General features: G+C 35.8%; 3 protein-coding genes and 1 long non-coding RNA gene across 6 annotated transcripts; 2 read left to right on the forward strand and 2 right to left on the reverse strand.

The window, feature by feature from the left end:
* Window positions 1-1092: 1092 nt before the first annotated feature.
* Window positions 1093-3755, forward strand: LOC143448650 (uncharacterized). Its single transcript, XM_076948468.1, has 2 exons — window positions 1093-1733; window positions 1814-3755. Exons 1-2 carry the CDS (start codon window positions 1433-1435, stop codon window positions 3184-3186), a joined length of 1674 nt encoding a protein of 557 aa, XP_076804583.1. The 5' UTR covers window positions 1093-1432; the 3' UTR covers window positions 3187-3755.
* A 3378-nt stretch (window positions 3756-7133) lies between these two features.
* On the forward strand, window positions 7134-13089 carry LOC143449005 (solute carrier family 13 member 2-like). 3 transcript variants are annotated; one of them, XM_076949018.1, is made up of 16 exons: window positions 7134-7273; window positions 7380-7503; window positions 8412-8540; window positions 8604-8740; window positions 8826-8946; window positions 9098-9128; window positions 10251-10307; window positions 10380-10426; window positions 10558-10691; window positions 10988-11110; window positions 11217-11303; window positions 11408-11512; window positions 11899-12139; window positions 12208-12313; window positions 12442-12635; window positions 12753-13089. In XM_076949018.1, exons 3-16 carry the CDS (start codon window positions 8442-8444, stop codon window positions 12924-12926), a joined length of 1656 nt encoding a protein of 551 aa, XP_076805133.1. In that variant the 5' UTR covers window positions 7134-7273; window positions 7380-7503; window positions 8412-8441; the 3' UTR covers window positions 12927-13089. The 3 variants fall into 3 exon arrangements, with proteins under 3 accessions (XP_076805133.1, XP_076805134.1, XP_076805132.1); XM_076949019.1 differs by lacking the exon at window positions 7134-7273 and having other exon boundaries at window positions 7366-7503; XM_076949017.1 differs by lacking the exons at window positions 7134-7273; window positions 7380-7503 and adding an exon at window positions 8021-8189.
* LOC143449004 (tyrosine-protein phosphatase non-receptor type 11-like) lies at window positions 12918-19818 on the reverse strand. The gene is made up of 15 exons (XM_076949016.1): window positions 19676-19818; window positions 18957-19079; window positions 18627-18821; window positions 18302-18464; window positions 17952-18173; window positions 17741-17837; window positions 17141-17220; window positions 16820-16978; window positions 16246-16377; window positions 15741-15854; window positions 15467-15572; window positions 15232-15383; window positions 14428-14514; window positions 14245-14345; window positions 12918-14063 (listed from the first exon to the last, which is right to left on the reverse strand). Exons 1-15 carry the CDS (start codon window positions 19693-19695, stop codon window positions 13946-13948), a joined length of 1869 nt encoding a protein of 622 aa, XP_076805131.1. The 5' UTR covers window positions 19696-19818; the 3' UTR covers window positions 12918-13945.
* A 4914-nt stretch (window positions 19819-24732) lies between these two features.
* LOC143449621 (uncharacterized) lies at window positions 24733-26245 on the reverse strand. Its single transcript, XR_013114596.1, has 2 exons — window positions 25780-26245; window positions 24733-25630 (listed from the first exon to the last, which is right to left on the reverse strand). It is a non-coding gene; the product is annotated as an uncharacterized LOC143449621 (long non-coding RNA).

Here is a 26245-nt window from a genome sequence, read left to right on the forward strand (position 1 = left end):
GAAATTTTCAACAAAGGAACTGACGCAAACCCATTCAGATCCCAGCCACCCTAATACGGTTTCACGCAATGTTTCTTGATGTGGGACGTAGCACACTTTTGCTGGAGCCTGGAAAATTCAGCAAGAATACAACTGTACCTACTCACTAGCGTATTTCGACCCCAATTTCTGGTACAATTAACTTTTTTACGTCTTCCTTCTTTTTTGTTTGTCGTAATTTCTTCTTTGGGAATCCTTATCCGCTGTAAGCATTGTAATACAGTATTAATTAAAGGTTGTGTGAAAGCTCCACACAGAAACTGGGCCGTAGCTACATTGAGGCAAATGAAGCACTTGCCTCCGTCAATTTTCTGGAATTCTAGCACAAAACATTTTTAGTGGTAAACTACCGTTAACGACATGCTTAACTGCAGATATATGATGAATGATGACATATTTGTCTCCGTAACAATTTTACCCTGGCTACGGCCACGATAACTGTTATAAGACTACAGTAACTTATAATCATAATCAAGAACATAACGAAAAATAATGGATTAATTGATTGATTGGTTGATAACTGACTGATAATTGTCAAACACGGCTGGTTGTTTACCTACATGTCGTTCTATTTGTCAAGCATATTGAGAGAAAATTTGCGATGGCCTAGGCCTACTTTCAAATAAAGAAATTGCGCATTGTAATTTTGATAAGGATTTGTTTATTGTTTATCCGAATTACACAAGCAATTTTAGATTTTTCACAATAGATGTTGAAAAGAAATATGTTACAAAGCTCATTATGTCAGGAGTACCCCATACAAGCCAGTAAGTTATACAGTTTATTCGCAATACAGGTTTTTTTTATCAAAAAAACTTAACTAATTCTAGCAAAACATAGCCTATAACAGGGGTGTCCACTGTCCAACCTTTTTTGGCCAAAGGGCCACATGCGATTTACGAATGATTGCACGGGCCACGTGAGTGTTTACTGCTAATTTCTAATTAAAACCCTCACACCAAAATTCTAATTTCAGAAATAAATTGTGATGCAACAAAATTAACTTGAACAGTTGTGCACCCCTGCACTAGAGACTATAGTATATTACACTGTGCTGCGTTAATTTTTAGGTTACTAAAGTATTGACGGTTCTTAGTGTACTTTTTGATGCTGAATCCAAAACTGTTATCCGTTTTCTTCAATCAGGTCTAGTTTTTTTGCAAATTGCATTTGAAATTTTTGACAACTTCAGCTTTCAGCGTTTGCGATTGAGATTTGTGGTCTCATAAAAATGATTTAGCTTTTGAATTAAGTTTTGATGAAACTTGAGTGACATCACAATGAGAAGAACATAACGAATGCACCTGGTGCTTGAAAAGTTAAACTTCTGAACTTGTTTTTACAGGCTAGTTTAGTGTGCAGTTTAGATGATTTGTTTTTACAGTACTGTACAATGAGAAAGTGCAAAAACGATCCAGACAGGTTCTGTTACATATGTGGCAAGGTCACCCTGCGCAGTCGCCAAGCAAAAATTACGCAGTTTGTTAAGAAAGCATATTATGCGTATTTTGGAGTAAAACTAGGCGATCAGGACAAGGCATTTGCTCCGCACATATGTTGTAAAGCCTGCGTTGAAAACTTGAGATTATGGAGCCTAAAGAAAATAAAGAGCCTTCCTTTTGGTATTCCTATGGTATGGAGAGAAGGAAAAGACCATGTCACTGATTGTTATTTTTGCATGACCAACTTACAAGGTATGCTGATACTTGCACTGTATGGAGGCATTTTCATTAATTGCTTGATTTAAGAGTAAAAGTGTTCTTTTTCATTTTAGGAATAAACCGGAAGAACAAACAACATGTGAAGTACCCTGATGTTTCTTCAGCCATGAAACCAGTACCACATGGCCCTGGTATTCCTGTTCCAGAACCACCTGGAGAAATAAGTGAAATGGAGTGTTCTTCATCTGCAGAGAGCAAAGCAAGTGAACAAGACACATGGGATGCAGAGCAAAGTACAAGCCAACCGAAGCCTCTTACACAGCCTGAGCTGAATGACCTAACACGAGATTTAAATCTCACCAAAGAATCCGCTCAGCTCCTAGGATCACGACTACGTGAGAACAACTTGCTAGCTCCATGCACCACATATTTCTGGTATCGGTATAGAGATAAAGAGTTTAGAAAATATTTCAATTATGACGAAGACCATTCCTTAGTATACTGTCAAGATGTTTCAGGATTAATATTAGCTTTGGGCATAGTCTACAGTTCGGCAGAATGGCGATTGTTTTTGGACTCATCTGTAAAGAGTTTGAAGGTAGTATTACTACACAATGGCAATAAGATTGGTTCTGTTCCTGTTGGACATTCAGTGAAGCTCACTGAATGCTATGAAGACATGAAATTCCTTTTGAAATCTCTTCAGTATAGCCAACACAAATGGAAAATATGTGGAGACTTAAAAATGATTTCAATACTTCTTGGGTTACAGGCCGGTTACACTAAACATCCATGTTTTTTGTGTCTGTGGGACTCGAGGGCTGATGATCGCCACTACACACAAATTAGCTGGCCACCCAGAACAAGTTTTACACCTGGTTTTAAAAATGTCAAATTTGCTTACTTAGTTGATCCACAAAATATTCTTTTGCCACCTCTCCACATTAAACTTGGTCTCATGAAAAACTATACCAAAGCACTTGATAAGGATGGCCCAACCTTCAAGTTCTTACAAATGAAATTTCCCCGTATCTCTGAAGCGAAGCTACGAGCAGGAGTCTTTGATGGGCCACAGATCCGTGAGCTGATGAAAGACGAAGGTTTTACTGCACACATGAGTGCAGTAGAAAAAAGAGCATGGACAGGATTTCGAGCAGTAATTTCAAACTTCCTTGGAAAGCATAGAAGCCCTGATTATGAAGCACAGGTTAAAGAGCTGCTTGAAAGTGTTCAATCCCTTGGAGCCCGGATGTCTGTAAAAATGCACTTTCTGAGTTCGCATTTAGATTACTTTCCTGACAACTGTGGTGACTACAGCGAAGAACAGGGAGAGAGATTCCACCAAGACCTTCGCCATATGGAAGAAAGGTACCAAGGATACTGGGATGTAAACATGCTTGCAGATTACTGTTGGTGCTTAAAAAGAGATCTTCCCAATACCACACATAGAAGAAAATCTTTGAAGCGACACTTTTTGTCAGCATAAATCATTTGTATTTATATTGTTATTGCATTTAACGTCGTAATATCATCATGTGCCGCACAACGCTTTCTGTGTTAAGCTATTTCGAACACTTCATTTTTATTTCACACATTGATGTTGGCAAGTATTTCACATTTAAAACACATTTGTGATGTGAAGTGTTTACGTGTCTATAGTGTAACATATTAACTTCTACTTTTAAGTTGAGCGCCGTTGAACAAAATTATGCGTTAGGAAGCTTTCTTGGTTAGTTGTAAGTGCCTTTATTTCAACTGTGTCATTATATTTTTTTAGTATTTAAAATGGCTGTCATTGCAAAAACCTTACATTCAAATAAAAATACCATCTTGCGAAAATTGACAACATGCATGACCAATTAAGCTACCCCAGAAATTAGTTTCTTTGTGCACAATAATGACCAAAGCTAGCATAATTAAATATGTGATAGAAAAAAAACTTGACCTGATTGAAAAAAACTGGTTGCATTTTTGAGTTCAGCGCAAAAAATCGATTCAGAAACAGTTAAAACATCTTTGACCTATGAAAAAAAATTTTCAAACGCAGCACAGTGTTATCTATCTATTGCTATAAGTTATTATCTCTATTATCTATTATCTCTACTATCTATTGCTAGCAATAGAGCAATAGACAAAGAAAGCAAACAATAAATGCCAATTTCTCGGAATGTAAGTTCGCCATAAATTACATATGCGATTCAGTTGATAATGTAAGTCATTTCGAAAAATACCGCGCGGGCCACTCAGAACCTTCCCGCGGGCCACGGGTTGGACACCCTTGACCTATAGTAACGAGCGGATTATACGATGTTACACAATCGCTGTATGCTGTACGGTGTTTCAATATTGTAGTGTTGAAAAAGTGTTGTATTGTAGCGTTGTCAAAATTGTTTGCAAAATTTTCAAGGTTGTGTTCAAAGCGCCATAAATTCGTAGCTACTATAGCCTACGTGTACAGTATAACTATGACAATACATTTCATTTCGAGGCGTTTTAAGTGGTTTTGAGGTGTAAATAGGGTAACTTTCGGGTTCCGCTTTTTTGTTAGAGGAGAGCACATACTTTGTGATTAAAGCTGAACCTGACAAAATTAGTTCCTCAAATAGTCGAATCCCAAACAGATCTATGACAGCCAGCGTCATGCGCAAAGTTCTCTTTGAACTTTGAGTGACAATATAAATATAGATCTTAAATGAAACTTGCAATAAATATAACCTTAATGCTTAGAAAATGGGTACGTAACGTGCACAGCAGTCAGTGTAGCGATGTACAGTACCGAATCATGGCGGAGTGTAAGATCTTTCGGAGAGCAAAAGAAAGGAGTGGTACAAAAAGGTTGAGAAACACCGCTTTGGCCTTAAATTTATCTCTGCTAAGTAAGTAAACAAAACTTGATTATCCCTTTGCATGACATACTTTCGGTCAAATTATAAATCCCAATTAATTTCGTAAAACAATGGTTTGAAAAGTTCTAAATGCAGGCCTACTCATAATAAGAATACTCAGAATACTCATAATAAGAATAAGAATACTCATAATAACTTTTTTATTATGCTATAAATGAATATTATAAGTACATTAAATATACAAAAGATAACTACTAACTAGCCTATTATTTTCTTTGTTGAATGCACTTTTTTTGACTACTGGTATCCCGCCACTGTCTGTTATTTTGCAAAAGATACTAAAATCTATTTCCTGATAGAATCTGCATGACTGCAGACTAAAATTAAAAATGCTCTGCGGTCTCTTTTCTCTACTGAGCACCGTCATTGCTGTCAACTGTGAGAACCATTTTTTCATTAATATTTCAAACACTTCTCATCCAGTCCATCCTACATAACTGTATGCGTTGAAACTTTGATAAACAGTCATGCAGTATAGTTCTGTCATCAAAAAGCGGGCAATACAAGATTGGCCTGCCAAGGGGTAAGCCTATCGCCCGTTACGATGAAATTTACAATATTAATCAATAGATAAGATATCGAGCATTATGTGTGTAAAGCTTTGGATTCAACACACATTCAAGCTCGCTTTAGCCCAAAGGTTCAAACGATTCGATCCTACATAAAATGTAATACACCTGTGGGCAAACTTGGTTAACCTAAATGTGCGTGCGCAATTCATCTATACCGTATCCTCCGTTTTTTACCAAAGCATAAACATTTATTTCCACAATGCATTTGTTGACCCATATATCTAGGCCTACTGTAATTACATTTTGCGTTAATCCAATACATTCCATACCAAGAACTTGGAGAATTTTGGACAAAACTTACTTGTGCGATGAAGGTCAGACAAAGTAAGTTTATTGAACATAAATTCTCCACATTTTTCAACATGGAATGTTTATATTCAAATAGGCCTATCTCGCGTTAGAATCGTTTCAGTTGGAACGTATTACGCACAATTAAGAAGATTACTGTACGGTATAATTTAGCAGTGAGATTATGACCACTTGTTATTCGACATAAATTATTTCGACTTTGTGTTGAGTGTAACCTCCAGCATAATGTTGTCGAGTAGACCCAGACCACAGTATAATATTTACAATCTCATCATAAACACATATCGATTTTGAATAGGTGAAATTTAGCTTATAGTAAGAAATATCCGGCCTAATATACGAAAAGCCTTCCCGGCACGTACTACCACTGGCAGATAAATTAATAGAAACTTGGGAAAGACTCTTTTTGCATGTTCATGATTGATAGGTAATTTGATATTATTATAATCTCGTTTCCAGCGAATGCTTCCTATGAATTTAAAACTCAGGATCTAAGTTATAAATCATGTCAATGAAAGTTTCATATAAAGATAACACAGCTTTTCTTGAACGGGAAAAATATGAGGTTTGGGTCTGCAGAAACTTGGTAATTGCTTAGAAAAAAAGCTTAGAATCGTTACGTTAAATTCATAATAAGCAAGAGTAAAAGAATGCTGCCAATTTGTGTTTTGTTTGAACGAGACTCCATAAGGTTCAGGGTGGGGTCCTACAAAATTTTACCGCGAGCCACAAAGTTTGCTTATATGCGAGGGTCGGAGTTTATTGAATAAAAATACGTGATGCTTTAGATCGCAATCGAGCTGATTATGGAAAGTAGATTGGGTCACAAAACATATGTCAAAAACGCAGATTATAAAATTTACCGATCATATCCAAGTCACCTCGTTATTAATGTGATGCTTGGTTATGTAATGGGCTTTTTATTCACCTGGATGTTTACTTTTTATTTTTTGTCGGCACAATTAATTGAATTAATGTAAATTTCCAAATCAGCCCATGGATGTGATGCCATTGCCGCCAGCCAGAAGCTTGGTTAAACATTCTTATTGGCTATCACTGGAATAACATTCTTATTGATTAGGCTACTATCATTTTCACAAGAAACGTTTGATCGGAGCTGTTTGTAACTTGACCTTCTCAAGTTTGGGCACAAATCTGAAACAGAGTGACTATTTCACCGTAAGTAGGTCACGCATTCCGTTGTTAAAGATAGGTGGTTGTATAGGTTAGTAGAATGATTATGCAAAAAGTCGATTTAAGTTATTTACGATTTAATTGAAGTTAGATTTAGATTAGAAGAAAGATTTAGGTTAGGTTAAGGTTACTATATATGTTGTAGCATTTGGTTAGGTTAACAAAAAACCATGAAAAATAGTTTTAAACGTACAATTTTTCCAGTTAAATAGAGACAGCCAATCTTACTGCAGGGGTTCTCCACTTTTTTTGTTCCTCACACCTCTAGAAAATTTCTGATTAGTTGTCGCATCCAGTGCTTTTGAGAAAAAAGGACCAAACGTTTTAATTTAAGTTGGGGCCTACATGTGTATCAGAACACACATGCAGCCTTCAACTAACAAAAATTTGTTAACATTGATTTGTTCCAATACAAAAGTTTCTTGACATTTCAGAAAGAGGTTTGTACACTTTCATTTAAAAACGAGCAATTCATTCTTTGGTAATGTCAGGAATTTCTGCAAAGTTCTCGGTAATGCATTAAAGAGGTATCTTGATGTATTACTTCCTTTAATCCTTTAATCGATCTAACCGAGTGAGCCTGCTGACACCGGTAAGTAACTAAGTATAGTTTACTACAGTATTATGCAAGGTTCATTATAAACTCAATGCTAAAACAAAGGCAATAGTAAAAAGAAGTAACGTTTTTTTCGATCCAGTGGTTTTTGCATTTGAGAGAACGGAGGAAAAAAATTCTTTGAAACTGTCCCAACTTGATTTTGCAATTGTTGATGAGGTTGCGTAAATTGCAAGCCAGAAAACAGAAATGAAAACTACTTACTGGTAAGAACTGGTTTGTTACGAAGAGATTTGCATTCCTAGTACTAGTTTTGTGGGATCAGTCATTTAATTTTAACCACCATAAGAGTAAAGGTGCAATTACAGTTGCGCTTGCAAAATCGTCAAGCGCTAATTTATTACCAAAGAGCAGCAATGAACGAAAACACAGACGTGTAGGCACCAGAATTCTATATTGCATGAAATCTTAGTATCAGCTTTATACGAGTATGTTCACTCGTATAGTTTGTCTGATAAATGAGGTTCTTTTGCACTTGAAGGCACACAAATAGCCTACTGTGTCTTAAAGTTAGCTGTAAGTAGATCTCGCCAAGCGTATTGTATTTAGCTCGAGGACTAGGAATTTGTACTTGACTCGAGTAGTTTTTTGTGGTGGAGTAAGCTAGTAGAGCATAACAATAAGCTTTAACTTATAAATGATAACAATGTTGAGTTACAGTATATCTCAGCGTATAAGTTTGTACTTTATATCCTATATTGGCGTAACTAATGTCTTTTTATATAAATGACTTTTCTGCAGTAAACGTTACCCCGAGTAGGTCATTCAAAGATCATAGGCAAAAATGGGGTTTAGAAACGTGTTACGATTAACTTGGAAGTTTCGTAATAGCTTGGTGATTATTTTTACGCCAATTCTGTTGTTGCCACTTCCACTGGTTGCACAAACATCGGTTAGTAGTAAAATTCTGTTATTGACTTGAGACTGTTCTTCGATTGCTCTGGTACCGTGAGTTTCATGCTTGCATACTTCTCGTTCTACTCGACAGGAAATTCGTTAAGCTTGATTGCGGCCAGCAAGGCCAGGCGGCCAAGTAGCTGTGGCGAAAACCATAACATAACATTGCTATCCCGTGCTCAGTAAATTATGAGTAAACTTCCAATTTTATGCATAGGTCGCAAAATGCGCTTACGCATTGTGTCTCATGGCAATTTATTGGACAACAGAAGCATGCCCACTTGCTGTTACATCCTTACTTCCAGTTGTTTTGTTTCCTATTTTAGGTATTCAAACTGCAGACAAGGTGGGTGGTATAGCATTAATTTGATAACCTCAAAGACGTAGACTGACTCAATATATGCTATAGGTGTCGATGTCTTACATGAGGCAACTCAATTTTTTGTTCATGGGTGGCTTGATTATTGCCGTAGCCATCGAAGAGTGGAATCTTCACCGCAGGATTGCTTTAAAAGTTCTCTTACTAATTGGCGCTAAACCATGCTGGTATAGAATTGTATCCTTCATTCAACTCTGACGGTCATAAGGTGTGAAATACAGTTAAAAGGTCACTGAAAAAGTTCTACTGCAGGGTGTTACTGGGGTTTATGTCGGTTACCGCCCTTTTATCGATGTGGATAAGCAACACTGCAACAACCGCCATGATGATTCCAATAGCGATGGCAGTTCATAAGCAAATGACAAAAATTCAGGTTTGGGTTTTGCATTATTTTGTCAGCCAGTTAAGTTAGTTCTTACTTGTTAGTATAAAGACTTTGCTGGTTATTGATTAGGTGATTGTGTTTGTTGTTGTAGTTTTCGTCTCATATTTAGCAACCTTTGTAACGTTTAGTTTTATTCAAGGTGAATAATAGCAGAGAAGACGAGTTACAAGGTATGAAATTATGTCTATTTACACAACACTCTTTTAGTTAATGACATTTTTCATGAAGCAAAAATGTTGAAACACAACAGCCAAACAATAGCAAACATGGTTATTATACAGACGTTTTGGTCTATCCTGCAATCATTGTCTAAAAATCTACATTTGACGTCGTTATTAGTAGGACTTTCTATATAACTATAGTTCCTATAAAAGTTATTTTTCTTGGGCGTCACTATTACACCAGAAAAAAATCGTCCGTACGAAGTTGTTTTCACAATTTCTTACTAACCTAACTTAAATGTTGTAACATAGTAAGCAAACCCTACCTTCTGATTTTAATTTATAACTTGAATTAAACCCGGTGTAGGCTAGCTAATACCTTTTTTTTCGAAGTGACTATTTCCCCGTATGTAGGTCACGCAACCTGTTGTTAGAGGTAGGCGGTTAGGTCAGGTCATTAGGAGAATGAGTATGCAGAAAGTTGATCTTGGCTATTTAAGCTTTTATTGGAGTTAGATTTAGATTTACCCAACCTTCTATCTTTATCAACGGGCTACGTGACTTACGTAAGTTGAAATAATCATTTTCTTTTTTCTTTCCACTGCTCTCCTATATCTCACCGTATAGCCGTTTGAACAACCTACATTGAGATTTATGTTTGTTGCATCGACTCATGATAAATATGTTTTCTCTGTTTTTTTGGCTCTTTGTGTTCGTTCTTTATTTATTTGATTTTGTATGTGTTTTATTACAATATCTTGCAGGAGTTTTTCGAAACTAAAACTGACTTTTAGTTAAAATATCATTGGCTCCATAGCTAAGTCTGTTCCGCAAAATTATACGTATACAAATTAAATGTCCTGCAGCCCTGCTCTGTATCTGATATATAAAGGTTGCGTTTATTGTATAAGACGTATAAAATTTAATCTCGTAATAATTTGTTCTTCATAAATGAAATATAATCAACTATTTTTTCTTGGAAGGTTTAAATGGCAACAGCATTTTTATGATAAACATATGATACTGTTTTGACAATTTCAACGACGTGGTATAGGAGCAAGCCGAAGTAATTAGCAATGGTTTTTGTATAGCCTATTAATAAGAAGCAAAATATTTATGTTTTTGACGCAGAAAATTCCCCATTGAATCCCGAATATGAGGAAAACGAGGCCATGGAAACGAGTGACGGTAAGTTATATTATGTTTTAATCAGTAAATATGATCTATATACTTCCATATACTTCTATATCTTTAAAACAGATAAGGTCACGGCGGTGAAAGTAGTCATTCAGAATGATTCTAGCAAGGTAACAAACATGAATTTTGTCACGTATACACGCTTAGTTTTGTAGTAATTTACTGTATTTTTTTCAAAACGCGAATAACAACAAGCCGATTTCAGATATTGCTTAATTAAGTGGAACCAATTGTTTTCCAGAACACCAATAACCTAGATGTCAATCTGCGCAAGGCAATGCTGCTCTGCGTTGCGTATGCAGCAAATATCGGAGGTTTTGCGACTCTCATTGGTACGCCTGCCAACCTTATTTTGCCTGGGGTCATGGAATCTGTGTAAGCAAATATAGTGTAACATAAATTTCACAACTATAGAAAATAGTATGACTTTGGGCATGCATTTCACTTTCGGTTGATGCTAAGCGTTGTATTTATATGCTAACGGTATGTATATAGCAGAGTATATCATAGACTATAACAACGTAAAGTGGCGTTGGGTTAACTTTGGTACTTTGAAAACAATAGTATTTATTGTATAATGCTCGTTATTGGGTTTTGCTGAGTACATTTTTCTCAGAAACGATCCTATGTTGTCTTGATTTCGGTTACACGCTTTTACTGTATCCTCTCAGATATGGCGAAGGCGCCTCAGACAGCGTGGATTTTGTGTCATGGCTAGGATTCAGCTTTCCTGTTTCGATCACATGTCTGGTAGTTACTTGGTTTTGGCTACAAATAAGGTTTACAGGTTTGAGGTAAAAAAGACTGGGTCGAAGATGGATACTCCTTTTTAATTAGACCGATTTTTTCATTCTTTCGGTGGCTTTTGCCTAACTCTAATGTTTCTTTATTGATTTTCAGAAATCTCTGGGCGAAAGGAGATGTTGCCACCAACAAACGTGTTTCCGATTATCTCAAAAAATCTTATGAGGAGTTGGGCCCAATTAAGTAATCGTGTGACCATAAACATCCAAAAAGATAAAGAAATTAAGTTAAAAAAGATAAATCATATAATCCTAAGTATTTACAATAATCTTTTGTATTGTTTTAAGATTTGGAGAATTTGCTGTGCTTGGGCATTTTTTGTTTTTGGCAATTCTCTGGCTGACAAGAGATCCAAAAGTTGTTGATGGATGGATGGATGCTTTGGGTTTAAGGTAGATATTAATTAACTGTTGGCCTAATTCGTTAAATTTCTGCATATTTAAACTTTGTTTGCTAACTTTGTTTTCTATTATCTATTCATATTGCCGGGGGTATTTGCGTTTTTCCAGTTATATATCGTTGCACAACGTTAATACCACACAAAATATTTTGCTTTAGGTTAGATACAAAAGTGTTAATAGTCTTATTAATATTTATATTGTCTTATTGCATGTCTTATTCTTATTTATTAGTAAGTTAATAGTTACGACAAACTGTTGATTGAATATTATTAAAATATTTTATAAAATGTTTAATGAACCAAATTTCTCTCGGCAATAAAAATTTCAATTCTGACACATTTTGCAGCTTCCGAACGTAACTTGTTTCTTTATTACAGCCTCGTCAAAGATTCAACGTGTGCCATGCTAGTTAGTTTTAGCCTTTTTGTATTTCCTTCTAAAAACCCACTTCAATATTGGCGTAAAATATGTTGTACGAAATGTGTAAATCAGGAGGCAGATGTTGATGACCACAAGCCATCTTCTCCTTTGTTGAAATGGAAAACCGCCCAAGCTCGACTCGCATGGGACGTCGTGCTCTTGTTGGGTGCTGGGTTTGCCTTGGCAAGGGCATGCGAGGTAGGCTAAATTTTTGGGTTATGAGGTGATTAGTGTTCCACCGCTTACCTTCACCATTTATTGCAAAGGACTCGAAACTTACTGACTGGGTTGGTGATAAAATGTCAGGGCTAACGGAAATTTCCCCAGCAGCTTTTGCCGTCATCGTTTCAATTACTGTGTCCCTGCTGACAGGTATCAATTTTAACGGAGTCTTTTTTACCATATGACAGTCAGAATTACAGTAAGTGAAAAGGCGCTGAGGTTCTTTCTTGGAAATAGTGGTTATTTCCAACCTGCCGTTATCTATCTTTTCTTTCCAGAGTTCACGAGCAACGTTAGCACGGCCAGTATATTTTTACCCGTAGCTTGTAAATTGGCTTCCCATGCTGGTATTCACCCCTTGTACATCGCCGTTCCTGCCACAATATCCTGCTCCTTTGCTTTTTCGCTCCCGGTTGCGACTCCACCAAATGCTATCGCATTTTCTTACGGATCGTTGCGAGTCCGTGACTTGGTAATTACAAAAACAAATATTTTCTGTGAGTCTGGTTGGGCGAATAGGCCCAATAGTCGCAGCAACTGGATATTTTTGCACAAGTTTCTTCTAGGATCAAAGGTATTATTTTATCAGGTCACAACAGGGCTGGTGCTCAATTTCATCTGCATTGGAATACTCAACATGTTCCTCAATATCACAGGCATCCCAATTTTTCAGTTAAATGCTCCATCGAGTCTACTTCTCAAGTCGACCGTGGAAAGTACTGTTCAAGATAATCATACCATGATAACTGGCAGGAACATTTGATACTGCAAGTTTTTATTAAGTGCACTGAAAGAGGATTACATCAAGAGTGTATAGGCATCGAAAATAATCTTTGATAACGATATAACATATTTTTAAACGGAAATAGCTTACCGGTATAAATATTTACCATGTAAGAAAAGTCAATAAAAGGCGTTAGTAACCACTCAAGTAATGAAATATACATTTCATGAAGCCACTACAAAGGTACTTCTAACAAAAAGATTATTTCATGTAATTCATGGAAACGTACCAATATATATACTTGGTCAAACAATATAGAATTCCTACACCATATTACCTCTTTGAAACTGTCAGCAGTACCTCAGCATTCGTTTTAAGAGTATATGCACCTAAAAATGAGTTTTCACAAAAACATTCCGCACTGAAATACAGTTATACACATTGATCTAATAAGACAGAAAATGAACAGAAACCAGAAATTCCTGCGATGTAGAAAACATTTTTAGCATAAAAAAAAACAAAAAACGCTCATTTAGGATACTAGAGAAGCAATTGTGAAGAGTTTAAATAAATAAAAAAAATTGTCGAAAATAAAATGCAAAATTTGATTATCAGAGCAACTTCAATCCACATTTGAGAGTCACACTTAAAGCAAACTACCAAGCGGTCTAATGCCAAAATCTAGAAAAAACCTAGAGTAGGAAATTAGTCAAAAACATTAGCAGTATTTAAGCTGGATATCATTGTAAAGGGATCAGACGCAAATCTTGCAACACCACATCTTAGCATTTCATTCAGCCTTCTGTCATTATGTAGACTAACAGAATGTTCCAAGTCTCACACATGTCACCTATTTACAAAATTTTCACCACCTTACTATGTCGCGAAAGGAAAGTGATGAAAAGCATTATGGTACGTGCTCAACTTGTTGCGAGGTCCCAACGCCAAGGCTTTGTACCAATCAAACATGATTGTAGGAGTTGGAATGAGAAGGATGGGAGAATAAAGCCATCTCAGAACGAAAAGTGCAGCTGAACAAGAGCGGCCAATCACCGCCATCACCTGCGTGGGGCAAGCTGCGGCGTGTGAGGGGCACTTCGAGAGCTGTAAACATTATTTGTGTTTTCATAAATCGCTCCTCTACTTGAGAGGTTAGGTGTTCCAGGGTGACTCGTCCTAAAATGCAACGAAAGAAAAATTATCAGAGTCTGCCACATAATCAAGCTGCACCATTTATAAACTTGTACAATTAATAGATAGAAAAAATCTGCTTTTGTGTCACATTTAGCAAAAAATGCCAAAGACTATAACTGAGGCTGATGTTAAGATTAATGTCGAAAATGTTACTGTTACTCACAAAGAACTAGACCGTGAACCAGCAGATGTCGGAGTTGTTGGAAGTGAATGAAGCATTACACCACCTGGTGAAGGGGGTAAGGAACCAAACGGTGAACGCATCTACATTCATCAAATTAATTGCAAAATTAACACTGATCATTAATTTGATACAATGCAAACAAAACATAAAAAGAGAATTTACTTTGGCAAGTGCAGCCACTGGGTCACCTCCCACTGCTTCCGACGTCTGTCTGGTGTTGATGTACTCTCTTCCTTTTCCTTTGTTCATCTGAAGAAAATTAGATTACTTAGATTGATGCACACTAGTACAAATATCAAATTTTAACATAACACAATAAAGTGGACATGGCACTAAAAATGTACACAATCAGTGCCTGCCAGATTTCCTGAAAGATATATTATGTAGACTGTAGAGTCTATATTGTAGACCAACGGTGTCCGAACGTTTAGAGCTCACAAGCTACATTTGCAATGATCGGTCAATAAAGAAGCTCATATATAAATTGCTAAATGTAGTCTATTTAGTTATTTAGAGACTTTACTCATGAAATATTTAACGGTTTTGACTCATAAAATGTTTAAGGCACAGTGGAATGGCTTACTGTTTGTACAAATAAAAAAAAACTGGTAGTAAGTAAAAATCCTAACAATTTTTTTATTGCCATGCAGTCAACTCGATGTATGTTTGTGATCTTTGTGTGTACGATCGATCTTTGTGATCGACGTATTGGGCACCTCTGACGTAGACAAAATAAAGTAGATGCGCCACTACAAATATGACTATTGGGCTTTCATGAAGTTAAAACAGGTGCTCCAAAATGAAACTACTCCTGGCAGTAAAACCATTATTGCAAAGAAAAACATGGGTAAAAAGCAGAATTTTGATCTTCAGTTGTTTGAATTCATGTTGTTAGCATGAACAATCTACCTTTTTACTTCCAACTTTTCTGAACTTAACATTGTTTAACTAATTATATAAAATTACCTGTTCAGCTTCCATGCGCTTTGTTAACGTTTCTATGTGATGTTTAACAGCAACATACACAAACTGATACTGAGCTTCGGTTTGCACCATACCGGATCTTTGACTTCGAACCATCTGTATGGTTTTCTGAATATCAATTTCGCAATCCAAACCTGAGTTAAAAATAACATAAAGGTTCAGGAGATTTTCTTTGTGGTCTCACAGCATATCACTATGACTTAAACGGACCACGCACCTTGTTGCCTAATGATGTCCAATATTATGTCAATTACAATGAATGTCCCAGAGCGACCAATTCCTGCACTACAATGAACAACGACAGGTCCACAGTGAAGCGTTCGCTGAAAAATGTAATATAACACGGTTAAAATGTGTGAGATGATGAAGTATATATTGCTTTACCAAAATATTAACAAAAGTTCTACGCAGAAAGTTGTCAGCCGACTTTGACAATGTTTTTAGAAATATTGCTATAATTAAACGGTTTCCTAATCAGAAAGGCAACCTACATAGCACTCATTGATGTCATGCAAAAAATTGAGGACTCCACCAGGATCACTTGGCACGCCATGATCTGGCCATACTTTGAAGTGATAGTGATAGACAATTCGTTCATTTGCAGTCTAAAATATTTTCATGTATGAATTTACATACTGGGTCACAGATTTGATAAAAATATCTTACAGTAATAGAACTGTATGGTCATACTTAGCTATAACTAAATAAATGTCACCAAATTCTTAGTGAAGTATTGTATGATAGTCATACAATATAATAAAAATACTGAAGTAATCACATGAAGATAAGAATAGGATAGTCGTTCAAAAATTACTATATATTTAACAAGACTATTTAATAGAGCTCAATTATAACTATAACATGAATACGATTTTTAACATCACAAACATACACATTCCCTATGTTAAGAAAAAAAAACGCTGAGTTAATTCAAAGTAGTTTTTAGACCAAAATGTGTCAATAAACCATATTGCCAAGGTTGTGAAAATTTATTACATCGCTGTTCTTTGATAATTTGAACTCTCTCAAAGTGTAATCGCGAGACTCGTTCTCTTTCATGTTTTGTACAGTGTAATTTCCAAATTCTTTTGATTCTCCTGGAGCAGGCCAGTATCTGATGCACTTGCTCTATAATGAAACACCATAAACGTAAAACTGTTTATATGTAAAAAAACTGTTGAAGTTATAATTAACTCTCTTGATAACACCTTACAACGAATGAAAAAATAGCGTGAGTTTTACTGTAGCATAGATCAGTAGCATTAAAAGCATTTCAAATTGTCGTTAGTGCTACCCAGCGAAATTGATAAACAGTTAACACTGGTAATGCTGACCAAGATTGTAAGCACTGGATATTTAGAGGCGCTGGTTTTTAGCACACTCAAATATGGATAGCACAAACAACTTGCAAAATTATACCAAAAACACCAGTGAAAGAATAAAATTTAAAATGAGCACGCTGTAGGCGCAGACAATGCTTTGATATGAGAAAGGATAAAGCTTTTTAATGAATGAGTAAGAATATACTGTGCCCGACAAAACATTACAATTTGTTGCATATTGTTCATACCCTCCCTCGCTCTACTTCTTTTGTTGTCATGACTATAACGCGGGAATTTTCTTGATATACCATCCTCCAGAAGTCAGGTACCGTGTGAGGAAGACAACCTTGAGTTGAAATGTAAACTTTACTCTTCCACAATCCTCCTCCAAGTTCTTCCATATCCGACTGAGAGTTATAGATGTGTGTACAAAATTTAATCAAATACACTATTTAATGTGTAAAATTACAACACACAAAAATACAATTGATCAAGAGATTAGCACACTGTGCATCAATTTCAAACACTTTACACAACATCACAAGGTTACATACTCTTCGAATTGTTACCTTTATGTAATTCGCATTGATATAATCGGAACCTGAAACTGATGTGTCCACATCTTTTAAAATGACTCGGGTATGATCGACTGTTAAAAAGAAAGAATGTAGAAGTCATTAATTTAATGGTGAAAACAAAATCATACTAAAAACATTGTTGTGTATTTTAACAGATACTAAAGCCACTTTAAATTATATCCTTCAAAGAAAATGAAAAAATTCACAAAATATCACTTTTCTGAGTTTAAACTGACAAGATTAAGTCAGCTTAAAATTAAACTTAAACACAATGGCAAGATACCGAAATGTTACTAAATCTCAGACAGGATAACAGGTTAAAATTTATCAATCAAATGACTCAACACTCCTACAGTCAGACATATCATTAAACATTACATATTCTAATATGGACATGATAATCATTACCTCCAGCTTCAATTAAGACTAGCATACTATAATTTCGAAAAATAATGGTATGTCAAACACCATGAAGTTACCATTAAAAAGATTTTATATTTAAATCAGGTATCTCTGCAAAAAATTTTGTATTTTAAAGAAAACCAGCGTGATTTATGTTAAACTCTAGTACATGCAAAAGACGGTACTTACAAGGCAATATGTTCTTATAACGATTTTTTTGTTTGTTTTCTGGTTTTGCCCCCTCTTTTCGGCTGAACAAGTGTTTGCATTCTTGCTGTTGTAAGGTCTGCAAAATAAATTTTAAGAAATTTCAGTTGCTCATTATTCAGAACTTTAGAAAACCGAACATAACACAAAACACAGTACAATTATTCGAACAACATGTTCATCTAACAAGTACTTCAAATTCTTCCCAAAATCCAGCTTTGCTCGTATCAGACTGGTGAAGTTCTTTGACCCTCTTATCAATCATTGCAGCATTTATGCGAGTAACATTATATGGCTGCTTCAAGTATACGACACTTCCTGTGCTTTCCACCATAGCATTATGTTTATAATGGTCAATAAGCTCTGATAGGGAATCAAACTTTTGACCACCACCAATGTCATATCTATCATTTTCCTAAAACAACGTGTATGCGTTAAATAAAAAAGCAATGATGCTCGATTGATGACACAACAGTCAGCTCTTCGTATTGCTGAATTTCATGCAAAATATATCATCTAATGTCTTAAGAAGCAAATACTTACACTACGCCTTATCATGATGTGTATGATTTTGTCATCACACCGAACAGACAAAACAAAATCCCCGGGTTTACTTAAACTTTGTCGAACAAGAAAGCTGCCATTTTTCCCTCTTTCCATTAGAAGTGCTTCTGCTTGTCGGCCTGATGTGTGGCCATGAAACCACCTAACAAAGTTACTATTCAAAGCAAATGACCAAAAAAAAGTTGCCAAATGGCTCACATAAAATCCCAAAATTGATTTTAATAAACAAATAAACGATTATACGTAAACAAAATATTAAGACAAATTTAGGAATTTAATTTGAAACAGTTTACGAACTTGGTACCTTTCTGATGTTGGGTCCGCACAGTTCAATGGGAACTTTAACTCGATGACTTCTCCGTTAATTTCTCTCAGTTGGCCATGTTTTTCAGTATAAAACTGCACAAGCTCAGCAAGCGTAGCAAATTTTTCACCACCATAGAGATCGTAAAAGTCACCAGTATTTTGAATTTTTATGTGGGTCACTTCTTCTCCGCGCCTAAGTAGGTAAAAAATAAAGTCATTGAAATACAACATTGAAAATGTAAAAGTGCACAAATTTCAATTTAAGTCATCCTGGTGTTTTTATGACGTTTTAAGATGTAGAAAATTACACAGAAGTCTTGATAAATACCTGACAGATAAGGTGAAGTCGCCAGGATTACTTTTACTAGGCCTAGCAAGAAAGCTTCCATGGATGCCACGATCAAGCAAGAGAGTTTCGGCATCACCACCATTGATATTTGGATGAAACCATCTGCAAGAAAAAAGTTAAAATCAAAACAATATCGGTATAAATTCATAAATTCATCCTTTTGTTACAAAATAATTTTATTTCAGAATTTCGGCGGAAAAACACAAGCCAGATTCTCTTAATACTCACAAATAGGAAATGTTGGCAGGACCCTGTTAGTACTGTAAAATCTGTTAAACCCACAACCATAAGTACAAACTGAGAAAGTACAGTACCTTGCAATTTCTACTTTGCAAAAAAAATAAACAGCAAAAATTTTGCAATTGTGCTGTACTGCAACAAGTTTATACTTCGAAGCAGTTGATCAACATAGTTTCACTCCAAAAACTGTCTAATAGCAAAACGGACAATTTTGGAAATTGCATCATAATAATAGTTGCATGTAAAAGTATGGTGTTATCATCATCAAAGTTATCATTTTTGAAAGAGTTTTTTATGTCTGACTGTGATTACAAAACACAACTGACAATGCAAAACCACAAGCCTCAATTAAATTTTATAATCACCAAATTCGTAATGGCATGAAAAACTGGCAAATCCTCAAGATGTTAAAACAAAATTTATAAATGAATAGTACTACAATTAAACAATAAAATTACCTTCGTGATGTTGATCCCATTTAGATATGCAGATTATTTGCAAATGTTATGAGCAAATTTCAAAATGTAATAAGTACACTACCAAATGCAGGTACCCAGTAATTTTTAACTGAAATAAATGAAGATCAATTCAGAACAGAGTTATGATCGGTTGTTTGCCTCAACTAAGCTTAGCCTTATTTGATGAATTTAATTCACTACAGTACGGCACAAACTTCCTCCTAATTTCTGTCATAATTCCAAGTAAAGTAATGTAGTGTATATATATATCAAACAGCTAATATGTGTTTGTATAAGTGTTTTTCAAACACTAATATACAAACAAAACACTTACATTACTTTCAAACTTATCAATTCAATAATTTTGTATATAAACTTTATTTAAGCCACGGAACTCTGTGCTTAGACAGAGTAGTTTATCTAGAATATAAATATTACATGTTTACTAATTTATTAACGTAAAAAGTAAAAGCGCCAACTGATTGTAACCTAATACGATCTGACGAGGAATGCAGACAGGGGCGGTTCCGATAAGCGGGGTCCTAAAATTTTGCAAGTTTACATAATGCTATTATACTACTGCAGCAGCATCTAACATTACGCCTATACACCTAGCAAAAAACCATGCATCAACAGTTTTTACAAAACTTGTCAAATCTCTTACTATCACTCATACTTGTTCATAGCAGTTCATCAGACACTTAGTTGATATATTTTGCTATTTCTACAGATTTCATGACCTTACAGAAAGATGGTGCAATGACGCTTGCTCCCTACACTTTTATAAGCACAAGGTTTATATGTAAGAAATTTATGAGCCACGCAATGTATCATAAAAATGCCATTCACTTAGCTCTTGAAATTTGGAATTTAATCTTCGCACTTCAGTACAAAGTAAACAACAATAGTGAAAGCCAGATGCAAATATAAAAATGAGAAAATTTAATATTTTTTAACAATAAGTTTCTATAACTGTCTGCAAATTCACAAAACCATCTGTGCTGAGATAACAAGTGAATATGAATGTAGGTGTCTGATTCACCAGACACCTACAGTACTAAAAATCACAACATACTGTACAGCCTCAGAACATCAAGCATCATTGATGAGTTTTATTTGCATACAAAGCAAATGGAGTGTTAAGTATACTATGAAATTCCAATTGGAAGCTGTTTTTCGTGAAAAAAAATTGTGCATATGAAGCTAGTTTTTATAGTATCTTCTTAACCTAACTTAAATGTTATAACATAGCAACCTAAATCTCATCCCAATAAAACCTTAAATAGCTAAGGTCAACTTTTTTGCATAAGCTACCCATTCTCCTAACCTAACAGCCCATTTTTAACAGGCTGCGTGACTTACATTATTACGGTAAAATTGTCACTTTGTTTTCTTAATCAAATCTGCACATTTATTCAGATGTAACCCACCAAGACGTATCACTACAGCCACACACACCAATCTTCAAGTATAGTTTTTTTCTAAACACCAATGTATACTTTTCTTGGAAATATCCACATCAACCACTCAATTAGTTGAAAACTAACAAAATGACTACATATTGCACCAGCATCCATTTACCGTAGTTGCAAAATTGCAAGAAGCAGATTTTTGTTAATAGTTTTGGTTGAGGGAAAAAAGTAGTCCGGTGGCACTATGATTATCATAGCGTTTGGGTATGTATGTTGTAGGTTTTGGATTCAAATCATGCTTATTTTAGATATTTTTGGTCCAATCTATTTTTAAGATTGTAAATTAGCCATGAGGTGAGAACGGTCGGATGGGATTAGTTGTAAACTATTTTTAGGGTTTGGAAAAATATTATGTCCTCAAGTTAAAAATAACAAGTACTGATAGAGTTTATTTTAATTCACAGCTTAGCTTAGACTGCTCAGTTATAATTTATTTATGAGAAGTGACAGTTTGGATCAGATGAAAATAGGTAGGCATAGGCTAATTAGTTTTATAGGTTAATTGACACTTAAAAAAATTAGTACTGCCATGTCATTTTAAGTTAAAAATCAGCATAGTAACTGTTGTAAAATAAGTGGATACTTCACCGGCCGCCAATTACCGAAATAGTAAAATACCAATTGGGTAACTGAATACCTTTATCGAAGTGGCTTTGTCAAATTTAGTAACCGGCAGCTGGCGAAATAGATGCTGTCTAATCTTTATTCTTGGACTGAGTAAAATCTTTGCACGACTCAAATTGGCCCGAAATTCGTCATCGTTCGAACGGTTACTGAGCTAGGTATAGTATTTTTGCAAGCTGAACGTTCCGATGGACACACACGCTTTTTATTTGCTTTTATGGTAGTTTTGCCGGTACGGTACGTCAGGTCTAGTGCCAAAATCCACAACCACATGACGTCACAGTTTGAGTACTTGGGTCCAGTATACAAATGCATCCTGAGTGTTGGAAGCTCCTGCACTTGACCTAGTAGGTCCTATTGTATTGGCTAGGGTTACCGGTATTGCCCGAATTCGGAACAATTCGTGCCAAGCACAAAGACCCAGGTCTCATACTATTTCACCTTCCGACTTGTCTAGCTTGAATCGGAAGAAATAATGAGGAAATAGAAAGAAAGTATGACGTAATAGAAAAAAATTAAGACGCTATAATTCCTCAATACTCAATCCTGATATGTGGCAGGTTGCAGGTAGGGGAATGCAAAAGCAAAGAACTATGAACAGGAACGGACCCTGGACGGAAGCAAGTGTAGATAACACTTGCTTGTCAATTAAGTTAATGACTCGAACCTTTCGATGTCAGCCGATTACACCTATTCCATAACTCCCCTTCCTTTTACAGTTTTCGCACCCGCTTGCTCCTTCACCATTCAAATGCTCAAACAACAACCCACAAACAAACCTGGAGGGTGCCTCCAAAATATACGGTTTACTTGCTTGGAGGCCCGCTGAGGTGTGAAATCACTATAGAATTTATCAAAGAAATCATAGATCTTTTTCTAAGTTATGTCATGTGTTAACTACATTGTGCATTCTGCAATGCGCCTTCTTGGTTAGTGCACCAATGCTTTTGAATTCATTGGAAGTAAGCTTGCACTACTGTACAACTTTTAAAAACGTTTCCAATTTTCAGTCTTGTCCCTCACGAGTTCTGCCATACACTGTGATATCATCAAGATAAGCAAACGTACTTTTACAATTGTAGGTCAAAATTATACCGTTTACCAATTTCTTAGGAATCAAGGCAAATTGTTGTTAAGGTCGAATGAAATTCGATTGAACTGTTACAGTTGAACATTAACTTCAAAATCGGTTAAGGCTTTTTTCATTCGGTAATAATTATACTTGATGATAGGCGTTTTTAAGTCTAAACTAGAATACCAATGATAACGAGCAACGTTAGAATTCGAACAACGTTTTGCAAGTTAGAAGTGGATAAGCATCCAAGAAGATGAGTTTGTTGATTGTCTTATTGTGGTCAACACGCATTCGCTTCTTTCTCTTTTCAATTGGTAAACCGGCCCAGGTAAATTACTTGACTCGATTGTGTTATCTTTCAACAACTGAGAGACTTAGACAGAAATGGATTCTTTGTATTGCTTAGAGCTTAGAATATTGTCTAAGTTTTGTTGTTGACAATCATCAGACATTTGTACAGCTTAGACTACAGGTTTTAAAAAATACAAACGTACATATTTTAGTATTAACCATTGATGCTTTTTTAGCAAGATCAATAGTCTGATCACGGTCATGTTGAATTGTCTTCAAAAGTTTGAATTTACATGATCTGAATTAAAAAATGCATAAAATTTTGATTTAAAAAAAATGACTTGAGATTTGTTTGTGCATTTTTTTCAGTTTATGGCTTCATAAATTTTGCTCTATGGCACCCAAGATCTCACACCATTTATTTCTTTGTTGCTATCGAGCGCCAAATACTTTGGCTTCTTGTTCTTGGCAAGATATATTACTGTAATTGACATGAGCGTTTGAACATCAAGCTATATGAAAGTAATCTCAAAGCAAGAGGGGACCAATTCACATGGAGGTTAAAATTACACAACCCTCTCCTATTTTAAATAGACTACAGATCATGGCTTACACTTCATTAGCATGAACTAGTGAATGATTCCTGTCCTGAAAAAGTGCGGCTATAGTTAAAAATAATATTCGTATACAATAATTGTTTTTGTGAGCGCGTAAGTTGAACAAAATGTGATGAACAAGATCGCTATTTACTGCAGACCTTCTTCATGGTAGGCTTCATTCAGTGGTAGAATTCAAATATTTTAACATCCGGTTCTATCACTAGCAGCATGTCATAATGACCCGGGACCAATATATATAGACCTATACATACGCTTGTTTACAACCGGTTCGCGAAAGTCATTAAAATTCCAAGAACCGGTTTGCACCAACCGGCTGCATCCCACCACTGGTTTCATTCAATATGCTGATGATGCCAATTTCACCTCCGACTCAGTAGAAGCTTTGCACACATGACCTAACATCTGCGAGTAATTGTTATAACGAATAAAAGAACATTACGCTATATATATTTTGTTGAGCTGTTCCTGATCCGATTTTTTAAAATCCGGGCTTAAAGTTTCCGTTTGGAGCCGCTTCGCCCATTATGGGCAAACTGAAAAACTTTGGATGACCTCAAAAAGCGCTTAAAATGCCTTCCAAGGAAATTAAATATTATAAATACAAATCATTTTAATAAATAAATAAATAATTAATACTTGACAAACATTATCATATTTATACGTACAATAGCTGCCACTTTTTGGTGTTACGCTTTTTGCCATGTAAAAGTACCAAATCAAGTATTTTAAAATCAATCAAGTAGGCCTACTGGGAAATTAGTACTCGAGTACCACAAAAAGGTACTCGAGTCAAGTACTTTACTCGAGTAAAGCAGCTCTAATCAAGAGCAGCCCAATGGCAGTATGGGAAATGGTGGTGGATTGGTTTTAGACTGGCCTGAGCCAAGTCTACTGTTTGACTCCGAGCTAATGATTGTCTTTGACTCCGTTGCGTTTACTGTCTCTATATTGCTTCTTAAATCAACACCAACTTCATAAAGTTTAGTTGTTATATTGTCCGAATAAGTTGTATCGAATTAGCAATATTTACACCATGATCCCACTTTCATAATAATTCAGTAATAACTTCAATTCAGCAGAACAAGGGAAATAACTCAGAGAAGAGAGAATTTCCAAGAGCCGAGAGAAGTACTAGCAAGTCCTGAAGGGACAAGCCCTTGCAGAGCCTCGCCGGCCAGAGCTTCCAGGGGGTTGATTTGAACCAAGCTTAACGTTTTATATCATACACGTCAGCCAATCAGCTAACGCCATGTTATTATTACACTGCTACCCTAAAACCACGTATCGCATACATTCTACGTCATCTAAACGTTTTATCAAGTACACTTCAAACTTTACGCCGTGAAAACAATGCTATTTGAAATACTCCAATCTGCGTCAATATGTCGGTTAGAATTTCTTTGTTTGAATAAGAGCTTAGCATGAATACGAAGCTTTTGCAAACATCACATTATCTAAACTGGAGAAAAATACAAAATCAAAACTTATGCAATGCCAATTTATATAATTATTGCAATTATGAAATTGTCCGAACGCCACAGCAGAGTAGTCACTATACTAGGACTCAACATCGCCCAAGAAACGAAAACCAATGTCTTTCTTGTGGTAGAAAGTGACAGAGTGCACTTCTGACTTTGGTCTCAGAAGTCACATGAAATGGGCTTCAACGCAGCCATCCTGTCTTTTTTCAAATAAGCTTTGAACACACCAGGCTAGTGAAATTGGGTAGATAAGGTCGTTTTTAATATACAGTATTCTAAATCACAACAAGCATAGTATGACGACGGACACTAACAGTTTCATCTTCTGCCTGGTGGGCCAAAGGATCTTTTGGAAACTTTGTCCGGCAGAGACCAAATCTTGCGGCACAAGTCTGTTTCGAGGTTTTGTCCAGATTAGAATTGAGTAATAAGCTAAGTAGTGTGACCAAGATTAAATCTGAGCAAAATAGTTTTTTGAAAAAGTCACACTACTTTTAAAAAATGCCGCCAGCTATCGGATAACAATAGCGATTGGACTCACCTGCCACTTGATAATATCCAAAGAGATGCGGATGACTCACACATCGGTAGATATTACCAATGGTCGAGTATATTCACTAATAACCTGCGTAGACTTTGCCTTTGTGGTGCCTTCTTAAAGTGACAGTGGCAAGCAGGAACTACATAACTACAAGTTAACGTCATATTCACTTGACACACACCACGTGCACACATGTCACATGAACAATTCGACCGCGATGTGATGTTTGTGTTTTTTGAGTGAGCATTTTTTTGTCTTCATTGTTGAGGGATTATTACAAGTTATGAGGCTATGGTGTTATCAGTCTTTGAAAGCCTGCATGCTTAACAGGAGGAAGACTAGTGTAGCGGTTGAGGAAATGGGGTCGGTTTTTTACGTTTTCGTATTTCGCTGAGCAAACCTGAGTGTTAAAGATTACGTAACAATCCTTCAATGGACTGGACCTATAGGCTACTCGAACCTGATA

Source organism: Clavelina lepadiformis, chromosome 3, assembly GCF_947623445.1.
Source record: "Clavelina lepadiformis chromosome 3, kaClaLepa1.1, whole genome shotgun sequence".
In the NCBI taxonomy this organism is placed as follows: Eukaryota; Metazoa; Chordata; class Ascidiacea; order Aplousobranchia; family Clavelinidae; genus Clavelina; species Clavelina lepadiformis.

Bases quoted from the DNA above. Each gene is read 5' to 3' on its own strand.
- LOC143449004 (XM_076949016.1), bottom strand. From the start codon at position 19,695: ATGGGATCAACATCACGAAG. The intron at 19,080-19,675 runs GTAATTTTATTG...TTTTTCTTGCAG, and splicing joins ATGGGATCAACATCACGAAG to ATGGTTTCATCCAAATATCA. The intron at 18,465-18,626 runs GTACCAAGTTCG...TAACTTTGTTAG, and splicing joins GCGGACCCAACATCAGAAAG to GTGGTTTCATGGCCACACAT.
- LOC143449005 (XM_076949017.1), top strand. From the start codon at position 8,082: ATGGGGTTTAGAAACGTGTTACGATTAACTTGGAAGTTTCGTAATAGC. The intron at 10,308-10,379 runs GTAAGTTATATT...TCTTTAAAACAG, and splicing joins GGCCATGGAAACGAGTGACG to ATAAGGTCACGGCGGTGAAA. The intron at 12,140-12,207 runs GTAGGCTAAATT...TTTATTGCAAAG, and splicing joins CCTTGGCAAGGGCATGCGAG to GACTCGAAACTTACTGACTG.
- LOC143448650 (XM_076948468.1), top strand. From the start codon at position 1,433: ATGAGAAAGTGCAAAAACGATCCAGACAGGTTCTGTTACATATGTGGC. The intron at 1,734-1,813 runs GTATGCTGATAC...TTTTCATTTTAG, and splicing joins TTGCATGACCAACTTACAAG to GAATAAACCGGAAGAACAAA.